The sequence below is a fragment of the Neolamprologus brichardi genome, chromosome 7 (assembly GCF_056152115.1).
Source record: "Neolamprologus brichardi isolate AB-2024 chromosome 7, ASM5615211v1, whole genome shotgun sequence".
Classification (NCBI taxonomy): Eukaryota; Metazoa; Chordata; class Actinopteri; order Cichliformes; family Cichlidae; genus Neolamprologus; species Neolamprologus brichardi.
Window position 1 is genome coordinate 34,316,245 of NC_142110.1, and position 22,152 is coordinate 34,338,396.

General features: G+C 36.6%; 1 protein-coding gene across 1 annotated transcript; it reads right to left on the reverse strand.

The window, feature by feature from the left end:
• Positions 1 to 1,203: 1,203 nt before the first annotated feature.
• zgc:92275 (cholesterol 7-desaturase nvd) lies at positions 1,204 to 19,100 on the reverse strand. The gene is made up of 7 exons (XM_006803535.3): positions 18,658 to 19,100; positions 8,610 to 8,798; positions 8,015 to 8,193; positions 6,522 to 6,647; positions 6,288 to 6,407; positions 5,337 to 5,513; positions 1,204 to 3,347 (listed from the first exon to the last, which is right to left on the reverse strand). Exons 1-7 carry the CDS (start codon positions 19,061 to 19,063, stop codon positions 3,186 to 3,188), a joined length of 1,359 nt encoding a protein of 452 aa, XP_006803598.1. The 5' UTR covers positions 19,064 to 19,100; the 3' UTR covers positions 1,204 to 3,185.
• Positions 19,101 to 22,152: the final 3,052 nt, after the last annotated feature.

Sequence of the window (22,152 nt, forward strand, 5' to 3'; positions counted from 1 at the left end):
TTGGCCCGGCTCATGATGGCATCTGTACAGCGGTGACATATTTTGTGGTTGCAGTTGAGTAAGGTGACACTGTGATCGCCGCGCGAGTCGAACAGCTCGCTGCAGATGGGGCACTCGTGCCGACTGCTGTCACTGCACAAACTCCTGACACTTTCACTGCAGCCTGGCTGATCCCTGCCAGACAATTCCAGGTCTTGTGGAACAGATGTCTTTTGGTCAGTCCCATCTGTCGCTGTTTGTGCGCCCGCTTTGTGATTCTTGTCACTGCTGTCCTGATGTTTGTACCCAAGCAGAGGCTTTATCACTGAGTCGCTTACATCTTCTGTTTTTTCTCCGTTGGATTTGTATGCTTCTCTGAAATAAGCCTCCTCTGTAGCTGACTGTTGATCTTCTTCCAGTGTAATAACACCTTCCTCCTCAGTGTCGAACACTTTTGCTTCAGCCATCCTTCATTAAAAAAGATTTTAATACAGGCAACACAGCTCTAGCACACAGTCGACTATGGCAAGTCTACTTTCTTCCTGCACTAAGCGGGCCAATTACCGATGTAATGCTTTAGTATAAGGAGAGCAACACAGTTTTCCCACCTCTAACTGAGATAAGAAAAGTACATTCACAGATAAGGAGTGCTAAGAAATAATGTGCACCTCAGAGAAGTGCCACTGGCCAAGAAGAACAGTGAACATTTCAGCATTATGCTCAATTTAACATACTAACATATTCACTGCAACTGAAAGCTTTTGCCGGCTCACAAATGCATGAGTAAGCACATTAGAGCATAAGGGACAGATTTATTCTTCATATTTATACAAACATCACATCTGCAGATTAGACAGGCACAAAGCACATGTTAAAACTGAGAAGGTAGGAAGCAGTTTATCTGATATTCATAACAACTATTGTGCTTTAACATTGCTGCTTGTTTGCTTTGAAATGTGTCTTCTCTCATCTAATGCAATCCAACAGAAATTAAAAGTGCAGAAAGCCACATCGGCACATGCAATAAGACATTATTATAACCTTTATACAGTTAAACACTATAGTGTGTAGTAAAGACTCCTCACAGTACTGCAGTCATCAGTGATTACATTGGGAACATATGTCCAGATTAATTAAACACCCAAGTGTAATGTTATATATAATATAATAATAATATAAGTATAAATATTAGCATTCTATGTATTAGAGCTATTTGCTTTCACAATCTTAAAAATATCCTAAATTTAATTGAGCATCAGTGTCTTATCACATTAAAACAAATGTGCAGCAGCAAGCATTTGTGACAGTGCATTATAAATTGCAATTATCAAATCACACCGATATGATCACTTCATCATTTGCAATGCATTATATATATGAACAATTATTTTGTTAAAAAAACAACAAATATTTCAGTGATATGCCCGCTATAATCATGATTTGCATATCAACAAAGAATCACATGAGCACATGTAGGTGGAAAAGGTCAGAGCTGCTGAGAATTACTTGCAGAGCTCCATTTCACCTCCGTGTGTTTGTCTAACAGCTGTTTGTTGTCCTCTTCTCTCTCACTAAAAAAAATGACTGCATGCTAACTGTCCAGGAATAAACAACAAGCAGCAGTTCTGGCACGAGCATTTAGTAGCTGTAAGGTTTTCTCAGATGTTTGTGGGAACCAAGTCATCATATGAATGACATAATATTTCACAAAACCGGAGTCATAAAGAATCATTTGTAGCCATACAACCAACAAACAGATGACGACATGGGTCCTACTAAGCAGGACAAGCAGTACCTTGGAAAACTGTGCAAATATGTAGCCAGAGGAAGTAGTGTTGTTTTAAAAGGAAAGAGCACACAGACCAAACACTGATTTGTTTTCAAGCAGCAGCTTCCAAGACAAAGAAATGTAGAACAAAATGTAAAAACCTGCAATTCTGAGCTCCAAAAGTAAATAGATTCCCATAGACATTGAAGCTAAAATGCCTGGATTTATGACACATACTTTTGGCCTGTTGCTAAATTTTATTTTGGTCTCTATCAAATATTCATCTTAATGACAACTGTATGGAGGGTGCAAATATTTTTGTTCTGAGGCTTAATGTTATGCGAACACAAGTGACCATAACTGCTAGATGTCTACCTGGCTTCACCTTAGCTAATTCGAGTCATCTCATCGAACCTCTGATAGATAAGTTTAATGCTAATGCTAGCAAGCTTGGTTAGCAAGTTGCTTCTATGGACAACACAGGTATAATGCACACACCTTAAAGTGCTACAAGATAAAGGCAGAACCCTTTTTTTTTAAATCAGGCTGTAAACAAGGTTTCAACACAGGAGTCTGTGGGGATTGAATTATGTTTGGAGCCAGCCTCAAGTGGCCACTAGAGGTATTGCAGTTGTTGACACATTGCATTGCATTTGTCTCCAACTTCAGAGGCTTCCTCTTGGTTGAAAACTAAAATAAAATAAAATAAGACTTAAAAATTGTTGCATGGTCCTTTTAAGTTGTTGTGTCACACCACTGAAACAAAGAGACCATTGTCAGCTGGCTGCTGAGTAACCTGAGAAATCATTTAAAAAACAAACACACCTGCTCTTACACCTGCAGGTCAAACACAGCCAAGGTTGAGTACACATTAAAGATGTAAATTTACAGTGTGAGGCATAAGAGCATAACAGGGGAGAGGAAGTAATAACTGCATTCTGAGGCAGAAGAAGGAAGCCTTTCCTATGATCTCAAACTCTAGGCAGACCAAAAAACAACAAAACAGAGAAATTCCCTTAGTCAAGAGCAAATATTGGGATATCTATGTATATGTTTCACAGTTTATGTTATAGATAGTTGGCCTTGTGCAGAGTAAAATAGTTTTGACAATCAAACAGTCAATAGGGGATTTCTGGTGTCAAGGTATTGGTTGTTTAGATGTTTGTGAAATCGCAGTGGCACTTCAGGCATTGATTAAGGCTGGAAAGTAAAATTACACACATCAAAAATACCCCAAAAAGAGGTCTTTAACAAGACAAGGTTTGAGTCCTTTACAAAAAATGCATATCTAAATTGCTTAAACTTGCCAGGCTTCTTGGCTCCCTTATTCATCAGCAACAAATACAAATGATTGGTGAACGCCTTCGTCCAAAGCGTCAGATTAATGTACTCTGACCTGATAATCTCTGCTTAAATCTCCTCTTGTGGTTCGGGGAGGTCAAAAGTCCAACTTGTCACGCTGGTACTGCAGCCGTGGGCTGTTCTCGCTGTAGAACTGACTGAACCAGCGCCTGTGTTTTTGGATGGCTGAATCTTCCTTTACAAGGAGAGGCTTGGAGACATACTTCTTATTGTTCCAGATCATCACATCACGCTCAAACTGAAGACAAAACAAAAACAAGAGAGAGTCACGGGACAGGACTAAATATCAAACATAATTATAAGATTTTTATACAGTAAAAGTTTTAAGCCTTCTTCAAACATTTTTATTTTTAACAATATCCAACTCGTCCTTGATGATAAGGAAGCAGCACAGCTGAATACAATTTGTAAAGGAACAGATTTTCACTGAAGTATAACAAGAATTAAATAATGAAAACTGTACTGGTGTCTTCTTGCATTAAATTACAATACTTTATCAGCAGGGGTTTCTTTGTGAAGTGCTGCTCATTAAATGTCACTCCATAGTAACTCCATCAGCTGCTGACATTTCAGTGAGAACGCCCTTCCACTGCTGTCAATACCAAGTGGAGCAAAAAAATTATTTAATCTAAAAATATAAGCTTGGAACATGAAACTCTGCAATCATTTTCATTCATCTTGTGTTTGTTTTTAATTAAACTATGTATCTAGCTAATCAAAGTATTTTGTCTGAATATTTTTAGGAAATCTTAATGGAGGACAAGTCTAGACATTTTAAGAACCAGACAACTTTTCCCAAAGTATTTTGAGCCTACTATTATTTCTTGTTAAAGTGCAACTATGTGTCTTTATCACCAAGCTAATTATCAGGTGAAATGAGGACTATTTACACCTTATCCGTGACTGTGGTGTTACTTCTCGTGATAATGTGGAGGCTGAATTTAATCAAAGGCAGAGTGGGAGGTTAATGTGCACAGTGATCTCTCCAAGTTAGAGCAGCACTGGGGTATATCTCACTAATAAATAGTAATAAATTGCAGTTTTGATATATGAAATGAAAGATAAACAACAAAATTTTAAACGTGATGGCACAAACCAGCGAATAATAGCCCACCCATTGACTAAAAGATGGGGGGGGAAACCCTTGTTTGAACTTAAACTATGGGTGTTAGATGAGAGTAAGTGGGGCATGCAAGGCAAGCAGTGCTTGCCAAGTGAAATCTAGAAAATGGACAATAAAAGTGAACTAAAAGGAAAGCGATCTCTCACCTTACAATTTAGTATTCTGTCCTATAAAGAATCGTTCCTTGTTTGCATCCATCCTGTAAGTTACTGCCATCTTTTGGTCAAAAGTACCTACTATCTCTGGAAGCTCAACTTAAATATAGTTTCTGTCATTTTCACAGGGGGATTTGTAACCCGGTATCAAAGACTGCAGCTAGGGAAGCTGAGATAGGAGCTGCATTTCACTGATGTGAGATCAGTTATTAGATCTTATACATTATTATACACATGTCCACACACATGTGAAAACACGAGGGAATATTTGCTACTAAGCAATCAAAGTGCACTGCCGTTGATCATCTGATCAGGTAAGTTGTCTCTTATCACTTTGGCTAACATGTGTGACGTAGAGGAAAGTTGAAGATATTAAGGCTCAGTGCAGCAAGATATAGGAGATAATAAAAGTCATCCAGGACAAAATCATTAAAAATCTTATATGTTTTAATCAGCTCCAATCTGTCATGTTAGTGGAACAGTGTTGGATCTTTTTTGTTTTGTGTCTATTTTAGGGGAGGAGATCATCTTCTTTGCTTGCCTTTCAGCAAAAGCCATTATATGATACTGCCTTAAACTTATACATTTTTCTTCAGATGGTGGCTGTGCCTCAGGAGTTAGAGCAGTTCATCTTCTATTTGTAAGGTTGGTGGTTGAAACCCTGGTTGCTCCAGTCTGCCTGCCAAAGTAAAATGCTAAAACCTATGTTATTCCTGATGTGTTCATTGGAGTATGAATGTAAGATAGAAAGAACTTTGACATAGAAACAAGTGCTTGTGTTAAAGGGCGAATGAGCCTCAATGAGTTCTCAAGTACAACAGAAAAGTGCCATATAAGAGCCAATCCATTTATCAGATAGATTGATAAGGGTCAAATGATGGCAGCATAAATTATATGTAAACCAGCCTGTGTTATAGTTATCATAAAAGATAATGGTACTGCACTGCACCTGAATGCACTCCACTTTGAGGATGAACTTGGGCACCACAGGTGGGATATTAGACTGATAGAAAATGGTGTGAGTGACACACTGCAACAGAGGCTCCACAGGAGTCACACAATGCATGATTACACCCCGGCCCAAGAAAGTTTGGTCAAACAGCAGAAATACTATTCCTGGGCCAACCTGAAAGATAAACATGTAATATTAGCACAATTTAAAGTTTTCAACTTTTCCTGATAAGCATATCTATACACTTAGGGTTCATTCATTTAGTCAGATTCACTAGCAGTTACTCTAGTAAAAATGTATTTTGCATCATTTAACATCAAGCCTTATTTCCAGATAATTAAATGCCAAAAGCATCAGTCTGTTCATGAGAAATTAATGCTTGAAAAACACATTTACATGCATGGTTAAGCTCAATAATGCCTGCCTCTCATATTATATTGTTGCCGATCTCCCACTGCTGGCCACAGTAAACATATCCTGCTTCCAACATTTGTGTTGCGTGTAAATGATCCAGCTCCCTCTGCAGCCTTGTGGTTAACCTAGGGAAATTAGTGGTTTCAGACTACACTTGCATATCATTTTTTTACTCACGGAGCAAGGCAAAAAGTCACACTGTGGTGTGTTTTTTGCTTAAGCAAAAACGATCATTTTTCTCAGGCTGATCAGGCCAGTGATGTTCGACATTAGAGATTACAGGAAGCTTTGTCAAACCCGGTTTTGTTACAACGCCGGCAGCAAACTGTACTGTTACTGCACTGTGAAACATAATGTTTATTGTTGAAATGTACTTCTCATCAAATTTAAAAGGACACTTACAGATCAAGCATGATTTATTTTGGTTATATCTAGTTTGAATAAAATTATAGACAAGACCAGTGATTTGTGCCAGTTTAATGTACAATCAATCATAGGGAATTGTTTACAAATGGCATTCCTGGTGTACTGTACCTGTCTCGCCACAACAGAAACATCCAGAAGAGGCCAGTGGCATCCAAACACTCTAAGTGCATGTTTCACAAACATCTGAGAACAATGCCTGTTAGGCTCTGACTCTGGTTTCCAGTCAACCTTCAAGATACACAGTGAAAAACAGTGTCAAAATCAAAAGCAGGTATAACAGTGAACATATTCACCTTAGTGGATAATGGGAACATCAAATTTAGTTTAGTGTTTCCAGTTTACCTTCCAGTCATGCTGCACAAATTCCCAGATTTTGCTATTGGTGTAACGTAGATCTGCTCCACTGAGCATGCTTGGAGTGTGAAGGTGCGACAAGTGAGCTATGTCTGCTGCATTTTCTGGAATCTCCTACACAGAAGAGAAGACAACTAGTTATTAGCAAAAAATAAAATGCTAGCATGTGGTATATTGTTTCTGTCTGTTGGTTTTCTAAGATGCATGTAAAGTCCCTTAAATATATTCAAAGATTGCAAGAAAGAACATGTATTGACTATACTGCATGAAATGCATAAATGCCTTGCTGTCATGTTTCGGCTGTGTGCAGGCAAGAGAAGGACCCAAACGCAAAACTCACCGAGACAAAAATGAACTCAAAACACTGCTTTATTGCAGGTTTGGAAAGGAAACAAAGAACAAAACTAAACTGGGAAAACTACAACTAAATCATACATGAAAACACAGGGAGACTCACACAGCTATGAGGGAGGACGCAACACTGACAAAGAGAAACACGGGGCTTAAATACACTGAGGGATAACGAGGGGGAATGAGCCACAGGAGGAGAGCACAGCTGGGAGTAATTACGCAGGACGAGACAAGGGAAGCAAAACTAGAAACATTAACATAGGACAGACTGTGAAAGTAAAACAGGAAACACACTGACGGAACTCAAAACATATAAACTTAGCTGACTGTGGAGACAGAACATAGAGACCTGAAACATGGGACAGAAAGGCACAGTAGACATAATGACGCCACAGGGGAAGAGTAAAACAAAAACACAGAAGCACAGGACCTCTTTCAAAATAAAATAGGAAACAATGAAACACTGACATGACTACATGAACTTGACAACATAAGAAACAGACATGAAGCACATGAAGGATAAGGGAGACTTAACACAAGGGTTGAAAACAAAAGGGGAATATAATAAGCAAATTAACATAGAAAACCTAATGAGCTTATCATACACTAAAAACATCAAAATGAACTAAAGCTCAAAACGCTGGGTCATAAGACCCAGGATCGTGACACCTTGCTATACTCTAGAGATATCTTAGTATTAGCACAAGCGTTGTTTTAGGGAGATGAAAAGCTTGTAGCTTTGCTTCTGATCAGAACCAATCCGAATAAATATCAACAATGCATGGTTCTTTCCAGTGTGTGAGGAGTGACCATGAAAAGGAAACTGATGCTAAATTGAAGGTAACTGATGTACAGATGGATATAGAAACACTGCCCTAAAGACAGTGTACACTACAGACATACAAATCATTAGAAGATAGATTAGTTTTTTGTCACAACATATATTTTATTTATAGAGTGACTTGGAATTCCTTATGGAAGCTTGCTTCTGCCACTGAAAAACATTATGTCATTATATCTTTAATGTCTTTATATCTTTTTGTCACCTATCTCTAATAGGTGCCAAACAGAGAAGATACAAGAGAAGATACAAGTTTCCATACATTTCCACTCAGACGTATGAACCATACCTGTATATGAGCATTAATAAAATGCTCAGTTCTCCCCCGATAGACCCACTCATCATTTGTGATCTCCGGTTGCTCAGGGACGATCCACTGAGGTCCTTCTCCATCACAGTGAAACCAAACCAAGATTTGCTTGTTGACCTCACAGGTGGGCCAGCTGCGCACGCTGGCAAAATCAGGCACTGATGGACAAATAAAACCCCAAACTAAATCACAACCCCTTTAATCAGGATTTACTCTATTCTGTACACCTGTGTCAGTTAACATCTGACCAATAACATCCAATAACCAATAATCATAACCAATCCAATCCAATAACTAATAACTGACCAATAACATCTGACCCTGGTCTATTTACTTCTAAGTTTATATAATATTTTAAGCCATTGGCTAAGCATATTCATGCACATCTGGAGATTAAACTGCCATCAGTTTCAGATTTGGACCTAATATTTATGAAGGCTTTAAATGTCTTCTCATTACAAATCGTAATGAAATGTTATAAAATAGTGATTTTTGTTTCTTAGCGAGCATATTATCCAAACATTGAAGGTTACTTAGCACTGTGACATAACAATATTGTAGGCCATTTACTTACCTTTTTCTGCATAGGGAATCTTCACACATACACCATTATCCCCCTGAAACTGCCATCCATGAAATGGACACTCGATGCAGTTCCCAAACACCCGTCCACCCACAGCAAGGTTGGCACCCAGGTGAGGGCAGTAGGCATCCACCACATAGGCCTTTCCATCGTGGCCCCGAAACACTGCTACCTGCTCACCTATGATTATAAGCAGAGAAAGGTTTTAACACTGGGTTTGTGAACTGTCACTAATGGGCATAGTGGATAACAGTACTGTGCCAACTGTAGTTTTTGTACAGTTTTATCCAAACCAGACCAGTGTTTGCATATTTATTGTACAGTTCAAGAGAAAGGAAAAACAAACGTGCATTCTTTGCAGCATATTCCCTTTTCCCCCGTGCTTCTTAGTATGTTCCTTAGTGCCCTACTTGAAGCAATATAGCTAATTGTAGACAGCACTTATTAACAAAGAAACACACACATTTTCCAAGAAACAATCCAACCCATACACAGAATTAGTAATTATTATGCCAGATTTTACATTTTATAATGCACGGCTTTGTGTTTCTTAAATTATTTCATTAACAATTAATGCCACTCATAGAAGATTTGTATGATCTTTGAAATTATTCTGATGAGCTTTATTTTGTTTGTTGAAACAAAATCAAATGCAGTTGCATCAGAATTACTGCGGCACAAAATTTTAAATGACTGCATTGTATCATGTCACATCCAGAGCGGTGCACACCTATTATGGTCAAATGGCGTTCCTAGTGGAGGTCTTCTTGGAAAGTGCTTCCTGTGGTGCATGTCTAAATTGACACCAGATCAGAAGATCTCTTCCTACTGTCTTTGCTGGATTTGGCTGGATTTTTAGCTCTGTCGTGCTCAGACAGCACTCAGGTTGGTGCAAGCTGAGCAACTGTAGTATAGAGTGACAGCTGAGCAAGCTCTACTAGTGATTAGTCAGGGTACTAAAAAAATCTGAGACACCAAATAATCCAAATGAAGGGTGACACAGCACTGCACTGCTGCCCCCAGACTGTTGGGAGAGCAGAATTTAACGACACTACAGAGAACTGCACGGTGGAAAAGACACACTCAGCAGAATTTAATATGTGAATGCATTACTGCAGAGAAAAGTTAGGAGGGAGACACAGCAGGATGCAGATCCTGAATGGGTGCCAAGCTTTTTTGGGGTCAAAAGAATTTGGGGGAGTAAAATGTCAGGGGCTACAGGGAGAACTGAACCTAGAAGATATAGTGAGCAAGAAAGCAGAAAAGAGAAGTAAGTTAGAAAAATAAAATATATCCAGTGTGAATTATGGGTAGAAAAATGTGTATGTTATCTAGAGAAAAACAATCTGTATGCTTCTTATTATGTTTTCCAACATGCTGACACACCCTGGTGGGTTTCTGGCAACTTCTCAAATTGGCAACCACTGCTCTGTATCACACTTGCAGTGTGTAAGAGGTCTAATAACCTGCCACACTTGTACTCACAGTAAGATTCCCAACGTGTAGAAAAACCAATCAGTCAACATGCATCTACTTGAGCAAACTTTTAGCTACAAAAACCTTTCAATTGCTTATCTTTTTTTAGCATATATACTTTCCAAATTCTCTTCAAAGCCTCTTTCACTCGTTACCTCTAGCTAGTATTCAGCTTTTTGATATCTTTATGTTTGCAAACCTTGCAATTACTTCTTTTTCTTATGTTATAGACATGAAAAAAATGTGTTTTTGTTTTTTAAAGAGATCATTTAAATGTACCAATGTGTTGGTTTTTGTTATTTGTGTTTCAAAATAAAAGCACCCAGTTAATGAAATGAAATATTTTCAAAATAAACCTCAAGGTAGTTTTAGGGAATCAGCATATCTGATATATCATATATATCAGATATCATATATATATATATCATATATCAAATATCAAAATATGGAGCTCCTCATGACATGTGAGCTTTCAATGTGTGTTTTCAAAACAAAGTTAAGTAATTTCAAAATACTGTTTTTAAAAATATTGCCTTTTTTTTTTTTAAACTATACTATACAGTTTAAAATGTTTTTTATTTTTATTTTCAACTGTCATGATTGTTTTCATGTATTTTCCAGTGAAACATAAAAGTTCATTCCCTTTTTTGAAGGAATGAAATTCAACTCAGTTATTTTCGTTTTGTTTTTGTGCAACAACTTTTGTGCTTTACCTGGATTAATTCTAATGATCTTTTTTGCAATGCAATGCATTTAAGTTGGTTCAGCAAATTGACTTGGGATTTAAGTATTCTAGCAATACAAGCTAATGCGATGGAAATGCATCTTGTAGTTTGTAATGTGATTCTCTGTTATGGACAGGGTTAAAAAATAATTGCACAGTCACAACGTGTTTGATCATTTCTGATATTGGTGTTATGGTATTCCTTTTAGTTACTAGTCCCATAAACATATACAGAGTGCCAGTCATAGAGACTATGATGTCAGTTCACTTTTGGGTGCAATTCAACTAGAGGTGACACTCTCTTCTGATAAAACATGTTTACAAATGATAAATATAACAGATGTAAGGGGATTAGTTAAATCACAGCAGACAGCATTGGAATGTATAAAATGTCTGTGGTGGTTGATATCAGGTGGTGTTTCAAATGAAAATAGTAGCTGCTATAACGTGCACTGTTCCAAAAAATAGTAATGTCAAAGTATCTTACTGTATATTTTACAGTTTTGTACTGTCTTTCTAGAATATCATTAAATTTACATAAGTAGACTGTGATTGTACATGTCAAAGGTAAAATAACATAACATCACTGTAACTATAGTAAAACACAATTTACTTGTTTTTTAAATATATTTTTTTGTACATATGCATATTTAGATTGTTAAAATACATTTACAAATGTATCATGATTTCACAAATATCTGTCCGTTATTTGAAAGATTGAACCGTTGAATTCAAATGTAATGCTATAGAAAAGTATATAAGATGATTCCTATAAGCTTGTGTTACATCACATAAGTATTATTATCATTGCTATTTAGGGCCATCGTGGCTCAAGAGTTGGCAGTTCGCCTTGTGATCAGAAGGTTGCCGGTTCGAGCCCCAGCTCGGACACTCTTGGTGTTGTGTCCGTGGTCAAGACTCTTCACCTACTGGTGATGGCCAGAGGGGCCGATGGTGCGATATGGCAGCCTTGCCTCTATCAGTCTGTCCCAGGGCATGCAATCAATTATTATTTAAATTAACTGTATATTTCTGTACATTTACGTATTATGATTCATATTGCCACATTCATTGACCTTGTTTATAGGTAATTTCATTGTTTCACGCTCCCCAGGAAAGACAGTAAAACAAAGCCATCAATTATTCTTCGGTTTGTGAGTCGCAAAACAAAGATTGAGTTACTGAAACAGGGTAAGAAGCTTAAAGGGACTGGTGTGTATTTAAATGAACATTTAACGAAAAAGACTGCTGAAATTGCAAGACAGGCACGCAGCCTGAGAAAACAAAATAAGATACAAGCGACATGGACGAGGAACTGCAAAGTAATGATAAGACTAAATGGCAATCCCGAAGAAGCGAAAGTTGTGATGATAAGAGAACTCAAAGACTTAGAGCAATATAAATAATCAGGAATCTGCTCTGGAATCTATTGGAAAAGTGACGATTGGATAATGAACAATGGGTATGGAAAGTGTTTCTGGCCTTACGGCTCAAAAAACAACAACAAAAACAAAAACACATAAATGACAAGTTTGGACACAGATTATAGGTTTCCATTCAGAGATACTGAAGAGGAAGAATTTGATTATGAAAAGGACTGTCAAGGTGGTTATTTTGCCACACACGCTGAGAAAACGAACTTCAAAACGTTTAACTATGCAGAGCACAACATGCATGACCCTGAAAGTAACATTGACCCAGATACCCACTTCTACAATAACACCAATAATACTTGTGAGTACTATACGGATGACCAATTCAATATGAATATTAAAATGGCAAATGCATTGTCGGTCATACATTTCAATAGTAGAAGCCTGTATAAAAATTTTTCTAAAATTACAGAATGTTTAAGTAAGTTAAAAAAGTTTAATATAATTGCAATATCAGAAACATGGCTCGATAATGAGAAAATTAGTGAAATGGGACTGGAAGGATACGAATTATTTACAATGAACAGGGTGAATAAAAAAGGAGGCGGTGTTGCTTTATATGTAGATAAAGTTTTGAAATGTAGTCTGATTGAATGTATGTCAAGCACCATAGATAACGTATTGGAATGTGTCACTATTGAAATCCATGTTGAAAAAGCTAACAATATAATTATAAGTTGCATCTATAGGACACCAGGTTCATGCCTTGAGACATTCAATGAAAAACTTGCTGCTATGTTTAGCAACCTAAATGATAAAAAAGTGCAAATAATTTGTGGTGATTTTAATATAGATTTGCTAAACCCAAATGGACATCAGAAAACAACAGATTTCATAAATACAATGTATAGTAACTCCCTTTTCCCTGTAATTATAAAACCAAGTAGAATAACAATTGATACAGCTACATTGATAGATAATATATTCACAAATAAAATTGACCATGAAATAGTAGGTGGACTTCTTATAACTGATATAAGCGATCATCTTCCTGTTTTTGCAATTTTTCAAAATTATTTTGGGATTAAAACTAAACAAAAGAATCAAATATTTGATATGATACGACTTAGAACAACAAGAGCCATTGCTGCCCTCCAGGTGGACTTAAAGGAACACAATTGGAATGAGGTTTTTGCAAATGAAGATTCAAATAGTGCATATGATGCATTCTTATCAACTGTAATTTCACTATATGAAAAACATTGTCCTTTAATGAAAATCACTAGAAAGCATCACAGATCAAATAAGCCATGGATCACAAAGGGGATAGAAGATGCATGTAAAAAGAAAAATAATCTATATAAGAGATTCATAAAACAGAGGACAAAAGATGCTGAAATAAAGTACAAGTTATATAAAAATAGATTAGTAAATATTATAAGAACAAGTAAGAAAGAATATTACCACAAATTATTGGAGCAAAGTAGAAGTAACACACAAGAAACATGGAGGATATTAAATAGTATAATCAAAAAGGGCTCAAAAAATAAGAATTATCCAGATTATTTTAAAAAAGATAAAGATATTGTGCTTGATAAAACTAAAGACATTGCAAATGAATTTAATGATTTCTTTGTAAATGTTGGCTTTAATTTAGCAAAAGAAATTCCAGAGTCAAGAAATAATAACGACCTAAATAAACATATTACTCAGAATGTGTCCTCCATGTTTATTGGTGCTGTAACTCATAGAGAAATAATTAACATTGTGAAGACATTTAAAAATAAAAAGTCCACTGACTGTTTTGGTATTGACATGATATTAGTTAAAAGTATTATAGAATATATAGTGCAACCTTTCGCATACATTTGTAATCTGTCCTTTCAAACTGGTGTATTTCCCTCACAAATGAAAATAGCAAAAGTTATTCCAATCCATAAAAACGGAGAGAGAAGTCAGTTTACCAATTATAGGCCAATATCACTGCTCCCACAGTTCTCAAAAATTTTAGAAAAGTTATTTGTTAATAGACTTGATAAATATATTGAGAAGCATAATCTCCTAAGTGATAACCAATATGGCTTTAGAGTGAAAAGGTCCACTTCGATGGCAGTGATGGAACTTGTAGAAGGGATATCTAATGCTATAGATAATAAGGAATATACTGTTGGTGTTTTTATAGACTTAAAAAAGGCGTTTGATACGATTGATCATTCTATATTAATGAATAAACTAGAGAGATATGGCATAAGAGGGTTAGCATACAAGTGGATGAAAAGTTACCTGGATGACAGATATCAATATGTCGAATTCAATAATGTAAAATCTAAGCAGTTGAAGGTAACTTGTGGTGTTCCTCAGGGCTCTGTGCTGGGCCCTAAATTATTTATATTATACATAAATGACATATGTAGCATTTCCAAACTGTTAAAATGTGTATTGTTTGCTGATGATACCACTCTGTATTGCTCAGGTAAAAACCTAGAACAGCTTCTGACTACAGCGGAAAAGGAGTTAAATATATTAAAAAACTGGTTTGATGTAAATAAGTTATCATTAAATATAAAGAAAACAAAATTGATTATTTTTGGCACTAGACAAATGAAAAATGTATCTAAAATCAGGGTTAATGGAATTGAAATTGAAAGAGTGTACGAAAATAAATTTCTTGGAGTGATAATTGATGATAAGCTGAGTTGGAAGTCTCATATAAACCATGTGAAAACAAAAATGTCAAAAACCATTGCTATTCTCTATAAAACAAAGCATGTCCTGAACAAAAAATCATTATACACACTCTATTGTACTCTGTTGCTTCCATATATGACTTACTGTCTGGAGATATGGGGTAATGCATATAAAACGAACACTCTTCCTATTTTCAAGTTGCAAAAAAGAGCTATAAGAATTATAAACCAATCAAACTATATAGAACCAACTAACATTTTGTTTATTAATCTGAATACCCTGAAATTTTATGATTTAGTTGAATATAAAATGGCACAGATAATGTATAAAGCACAAAATAACTTGCTTTGCCCCAGTACTCAGAAGCTGTTCAAAGTCAGAGAGAGTCAATATGACTTAAGGGGAACAGATTTCTTTAAAAAAAACAAGATAAGGACAAATATAAAGCAGAGATGTGTTTCTGTTAGAGGAGTTAACCTGTGGAATAGTTATGACAGTGATTTAAAAAGGTGTAGTTCATTTTCCTTGTTTAAAAATATGTTTAAAAATAGAGTATTAGAAAAATATATATATCAAGAATGAAAAGAGCAAAAAAAAAAAAAAAAAAAAAAAAAAAACAAAAACAAAAAACAGAAAACCTCTTGATTCTTTTGCTTTGATGTAGTTACTTACTAAGGTGGTGGTGTTTTTTCTTGTTTGTTTGTTTGTTTGTTTTGTTTTTGCTCTGTTTGCCTTCTCTCACCCCAACCGGTCGCAGCAGATGGCCGCCCCTCCCTGAGCCTGGTTCTGCCGGAGGTTTCTTCCTGTTAAAAGGGAGTTTTTCCTTCCCACTGTCGCCAAAGTGCTTGCTCATAGGGGGTCATATGATTGTTGGGCTTTTCTCTCTGTATCTATGAAGCGCCTTGAGGCGACATTTGTTGTGATTTGGCGCTATATAAATGAAATTGAATTGAATTTTATTATTTGCTTCGAGCCCTGTGTACAGGAGCTGCATGCTAAAAGATCTTTTGTTAAAAGGGTTGGCGTAATAAGCAAATGCTTCAGCCAATACCTTTTGATTAGCCTTGTCTCATGCTTTCTTGCTTTGTGGTAAATCTTTGTTCTGTCTTCACTGAGATATTTGAATGCTAATCAATAAACATATCAAACATCAAACATTGTTTGATCACGTTAAAATGTTCCTAATTTGATGTCTAAAAGCACTTGGAAAAGGCAGAATCCGATGTAAAATTAGCGCAACAAACTCTATTTTCATTACTGAAAATAACTGTATTTTCATGAAAAAGTTATTTTCTGTTATTTTACGGTAGTATTTTGGTGCCCCAGCTGCTGGAATATTCCCGTTTTTTTAAGATGTTTTTTGTAACAGTGTGGCTTTGTTATGGTGCTGATTTTTTTTTAACTTTCTAGTTTCTAGAGGGAGAAATAAATCTGAATCTCATTTAAATATGAGATTCCAGCTTTATTCCTCCCTCTTTGTTTCCTAGCTTCATTGTTTTCTTGGCCTTAGTGTGTTTCCACGTTTAGGTTTCAAGTTGTTGTAGTTTTCAGTTTCCTTTGTACTCTGTGTTTTGCATTTGTTCAATCCTGCCACCAGCCTTTAATAAATAGCTTTCTTTTGTTCATCTCAGTCTGCCTGCCTTCACACTCACGCAGGCCTGGGACATACCTAGCCCTTGAGAACGGTGTATTACTACAATGCCAAACCCTCATACAAATCTAAAAATGCAATGATCTATTAAATGAGTCGTTCTATGAATACAGAACGAACAAACAAATGAAAAGGTCTCCACGAACATTAATGAAGATTGCATTAATAAACTACAGCTCCACCTTGATGTGAAGACCAGTAGATTACTTTCCATGACAGCTGTGCTAACTCTGATTGTAAGATCGAATAAACTGTAAACTGACGTGAAAGGTTGTATTTGGTGAAGTCAGTTGGTGGAGACTTTTGCAGCACAACAGCCTAACTCAACTGTTGTTCGATGATGTTTGCTTTTCCTTTATGAAGGGTGTTGCAGACAGGGCAGGCACACAGTGATGCCCCTCGTTTTCTAAGGATTACAGTATGTTGCTAAGTTGTGTAACTCACTTAAAGAGCAATTGATGAAAAGATGACTGTTATTTACAACTGTGAGCTGAATCCACAAGAGCAGGTCTCACTTTTTACCGGTGGATATCTTTTCCAGGTGTGAAATCCTCTCATACACTGTTTGTTTGTCATTTACTGAAAGCTATGTGACAGAAACCTAAAAAGCCCGACTGGCTCTTTGAAACCCTTTTGAACTCAAACTCAAAGAAACTCTCTGAAGAGATCAAACAGTCCCACCACATATCAACATGAGAAGCACAAATCTGTAAGTGAAACACAACAGCGGTTAAATCAGTGCTTCGTCTTTCTGAAATACACATAAACTTTAGGCCATCAGTGATGAGACCGTCTTGTTGTTGATCACAGAAAAACCTGTTGCAGGAGATCAAAGGGCTCAGCTAGTGCTCACACATCAAACCTTATCATTAGAGACAGATCTTAATAATAAAATGTGATGTAATAATAGACAAGTGTTGGATTAGAAAAATAATAAACACTAGATATTCAAATGAAGAGTTCTTGCAAGTTAGAAGAATGATTAAAAAAACAATTATAAAACAAACCTAAGGCTCTAGAAAATGTGCATTCATTAAAGTTTTCTTCTCTAATTCTCTAATCAAGAAAATTATTAATGCATTAATTAATGAAGGAACTAGCTCTTATTTCAAAGCACTAATGTTGCCGTGAAGTAATTAACATCAGTAATGGCAACACTGTGTCTCCAAGGCGCCTTCAAACCAAACATGCAGGTGAAAGCTTGAACCTTTGTGTAAAAGAAAAAATGTTACTAAGCACCATAATGCACAACCGTTTTCTTAACAAAGGCTTGGCCAACGTGTTGAAATGCTTTTACATTCCCTGAATTCCAAAAATATTGTAATGTGAGCTTGTTTCGTCTGTCTTGGCAACAGTCCTACCTGGATGAGATAGCAAACATCTAGGTTGCTGGAAAGGTGGCAAACAACTAAAGGTCTGACAATAATGTTACTTGCTGTGCTTCAATAAGTATCACACTTATTCTTTTACACACCTGAGAATGAAAGTTTAAATAATTCTGTGTCGGGCACTTGTAACACTTACCTGACTGCATGGAAAGAAATTCAGCTTATCCCACATGATGGGGGCAAACTGAATTTGGTGCATTTGTACTTTACCCCATACTGTACCCCACACTTTCACCATGCACCCAGAAAACAACCAGCAATCTGTTTACTCATTCAAAAATGCAGTTTTGACAAAAATAACTAACCATTAACAACTATCCATTATTAAAATTATGTCAGCCATAAATTATGTGGAAAAGCCCTGCAGATGGAATTTCTGATATTGTTGAAAGTCACGCATAGCCGAATAAACACATGTAAAAATAAGCCTACATATAAGCCTACAATGCTCGGTCTAATCACTCAATCAAACTTTGAGTTAAACTTTAACAGTCACGAAGGGTCATTACATCATTGTCTAATTTCCAAAGTCCAAAGTAAGCTGCTAGCACACATTTAATATCCCCCAAACTTTTATTGAACACATATATAGCCTAATTTTTATTTTTTGCTAATTACAACTGCTGGTGCTTTTTGTTTCTTTTACTTAGCATTTGCACACCATATACTGTAACGTAACTGTGTTTCTTCTGTTATTCCCTGTTAAGAGCAGTGATCCAACCACCACTATGCATCGTACCTAGAATAGACACACTTTTGACCTCGCCCCTCTGCAGCATGTGTGAGTCCAGGACTCGGTACCAGCCGTTTGGGTAAACCGGTGGGAGCTCCCCAATTTTCCTCCTGCGCCTGGCGTCGTTGGCTGCCTGCGCTTTGGTGCGACCGTCCTCCTCGACGTATCCCACGTCTTCGGGCGACCTGAGCAGTTCGAAAGGACTGAAGAGCTGCCGGTACAGCCAGCCTATAGCGAAGAAAAGAACACCGACGGAGAAGCAAAAGAAGGCCAGGGCTGGGGCACCGCGTAAGCCCATTTCGCTCCATATCAGGTACCAGCTGCCCACAGAGTCCAGCGGATCTCCACCTTGTGTGATAAGCATTGCACCCACTCCCAGCCCGATGACGGCAGCTGCCTTCGCGTTGGACATGTCTGAGTCTCTAACTTGCAGACTGTCACGGTCACTTTATAACGAACACCGGGCACTTTGGACACAGACCAACATTTTTTTTGAAGCCACACCCGGGCCAACTCCAGTGTACATAAACGCAGAAGTGGGATGGCCATTTCATAGTGAAATCGACTTTCTCTTTTGAGGACTAATGTTTAACATTAAATCCTTCAATCCTTTTTTATGTTTGGAGTGTAGATGAGCAACACACACACACACACACACACACATATATATCATGACTACAAGACAAGAGAAGTATCATCTCCCCCTCTTTTATATAAATTGATGTGTGCCAGTGTATGAGTGTATTATAATTAATATTAAATATATTAAATAGTTTTTATTAATAATAATTTATTTATACTTAAATGTTATATTGGCAGGATTCTACAATGTTATCTGAAACATGATTAGACTCGTGTGCTGTAAACGCCCTCTAGTGGCCTTTGTAATAAGAATCCTGTCAAAAGTCAAGTTAACCCTCTGAGCGAGGCGTCACTGGTGATGAGACCCAACGCTACAAACAATCTTAACAGTAGTTAAGTTCTAGTTTGAAGAAAAGCTTTTTGAAAAAAGAATAAACTGAAATAGTTTACGATGCATGCAATTTAGAACAATTATTTTTCACATTCTCTCATTGCCAAGACTTGGGGAAAATAATTTAAAGATGATCATCTATTATAAAGATTTTAGATTTAATCAAAATATCACTGATCTGATCCTATAGTTAAAACTAATTACAAGAAAACAAATTATATTATGTGTGACAACTTAGATTTTGTTAGTGTTGGTTGGTGGGCCTTTGTTCCTCCTCCTACTCAGTCCTCACAGATTCCCATCTAATATACGAAATGACATAGCATATTTGGGAGCCTTGACAATACAAATTTCCGTACAATCAGATATCAAGTATATACAAATGTCGTGACCCTGACGTTGTCAGTACTAGTTATTCTGAAGGCAGGACTGTGATGCAGTTTGCCTCACCACTAGAGGGCGCGGTCGTTTTTGTGAGTAATGTTCTGTTGGGATGCGAAATGGTGTTCAAGGAGGCAGTGTGAATCAGTATGAATCTGCAGAAATTATGCTTTGGGGCAGTGTATGTGGTTTCTTTCAGAGTGTGTGTACACAAGATTGGTGAGTTACATTATATCTCCTGTTTTAGAAGGATAGTTTGTCAATTTTATTGCTCTTTACATTTTCTGTTCACTCATTTTACCTAGTGGGGGATATGGCTAAGCTAAGCTAAGTTATGGCTAAGCTAAGTTTTAGTTTGAGTCATGGGCTGTGTCCAATTCAGGGTCTGCACGCTTGAAGTACGCGCACTACGCGCACTACGCGCACTACGTGAGAAGTGCGGAAGTGAGAGACTTGTGAAATGGGACAGTCTGGCCTTTTTTTTTTTCTTTTTTTTTTTACTTTATTTAACAAACAATGAGTATACAACATACAAACAGATGAAGTATACAAAACAACAGAACATGAACACAAAAAGCCAGGGGTAAAAGAAAAAAGTAACAATTATAAGAATACACGCAAAAATTCACATACATATATTGTTTTGAGAGCCTTTTTGTTGGTGGAGTCTGATATTGATTGTATGTACATTTCCACATCCTTAAAAAAATGACAGAAATATGGTGTTTTGTTAGTAAACTTACATTTATGGATAAAAAATTTAGCTAAAAGTATTAACAAATTTATCATAAAAAAACATTTATCATACTTCTTGGGTAACTTAAAGAAACAGAATAAAACATTTTCCCATCGTAAAGAAAACTCCCTTAATATATGGACAATAATAAACCTGCTAAATTCCTTCCAGAATCTCTGTGTAAAAGAACAGTACCAAAAAAGATGTGTCACAGTTTCTGGATGATCCCCACAGAAAGTACAATTAGTATTTATGTCCCTTTTAAATTTTACCATGTAGTGACTGGCTGGATAACATTTATGTAGAATTTTAAATGAGACTTCTTTCACCTTATTTACAATCAAATATTTATGGGGGATCATCCAAACTGTCTTCCACTCGACATCTGGAACATATCGGTTCCAATAAGATATTATATATGGGAGAGAGACGATATCTTCTTGGAATAAACTACGTATTCTCTTATTGCTGTTACCAAGTTCCTGTGAAAAGCAGATTTTTCCTATTGGTGACTCAGCTGGATCAGGGAGAGTGACTGAGGTAGATATTGAGCTGTCAGTGTTTTTATATAACATTAAAGTCCCTGAGGGTATGGCACCAAGCACCATTGAGAATTCCTGAACACTGATTGGAAAATTATATAGTGCAATAAAGTCGTTGTAAGTAAGTAGTTGTCCCTCTTTATTAACCAGCTGAGCCACCAGTAGGATCCCATTTTGGACCCAAGTTTCCAGGAAAAGTGATTTATTTTTTATATAAAATATCTCTGTTGTTCCAGATAAGGTATTTGTGTGGTGAGAAGTTGTGTTTATAAATGAGGGTCCACGCTAAGAGGACCTGCAGGATGAAAGTTTTACAGGGAGTTTCTCAACATTGTAATTACAATTTAAAATAAAATTAAAGCCACCAAAACGAGAGAAAATATGATATGGTATAAAGTTCCAGATAGAGGTAGGGTTTTTAAGAAAATGTTTAGCCCAATTAATTTTGAAAGTGTTATTTAAAGTAGAAAAGTCTAAGACGTTAAGCCCACCTGATTCGTACTTATTCATCACAACAGTTTTTCTAATATAATGCGTACGGTTTTTCCATATAAAATTAAAGAGCATACGGTCAATATCTTTACTAATTTTCTTATCCAGATGTAAGGAGAGAGCAGCATATGGGGACGGTCTAGCCTGTCACTACCCGATCCGTACCGGAAACCCGATCGGTACCCCGCATGCGCGAAAGGTGTCTACTTCCGGTCGAAGCGTTTTACAATAGTTACGGGTCAGAGTATCTGTTAAGATGTTAAGAATAATAAGTATCTCTTAACATGTTTCCAATAATGAAGCATTTCAATATAATGTAGACAAAAACGAAAAATAAAAAGGTAGTTACGGATCAGGAGTCCCCGATCCTTACTGCG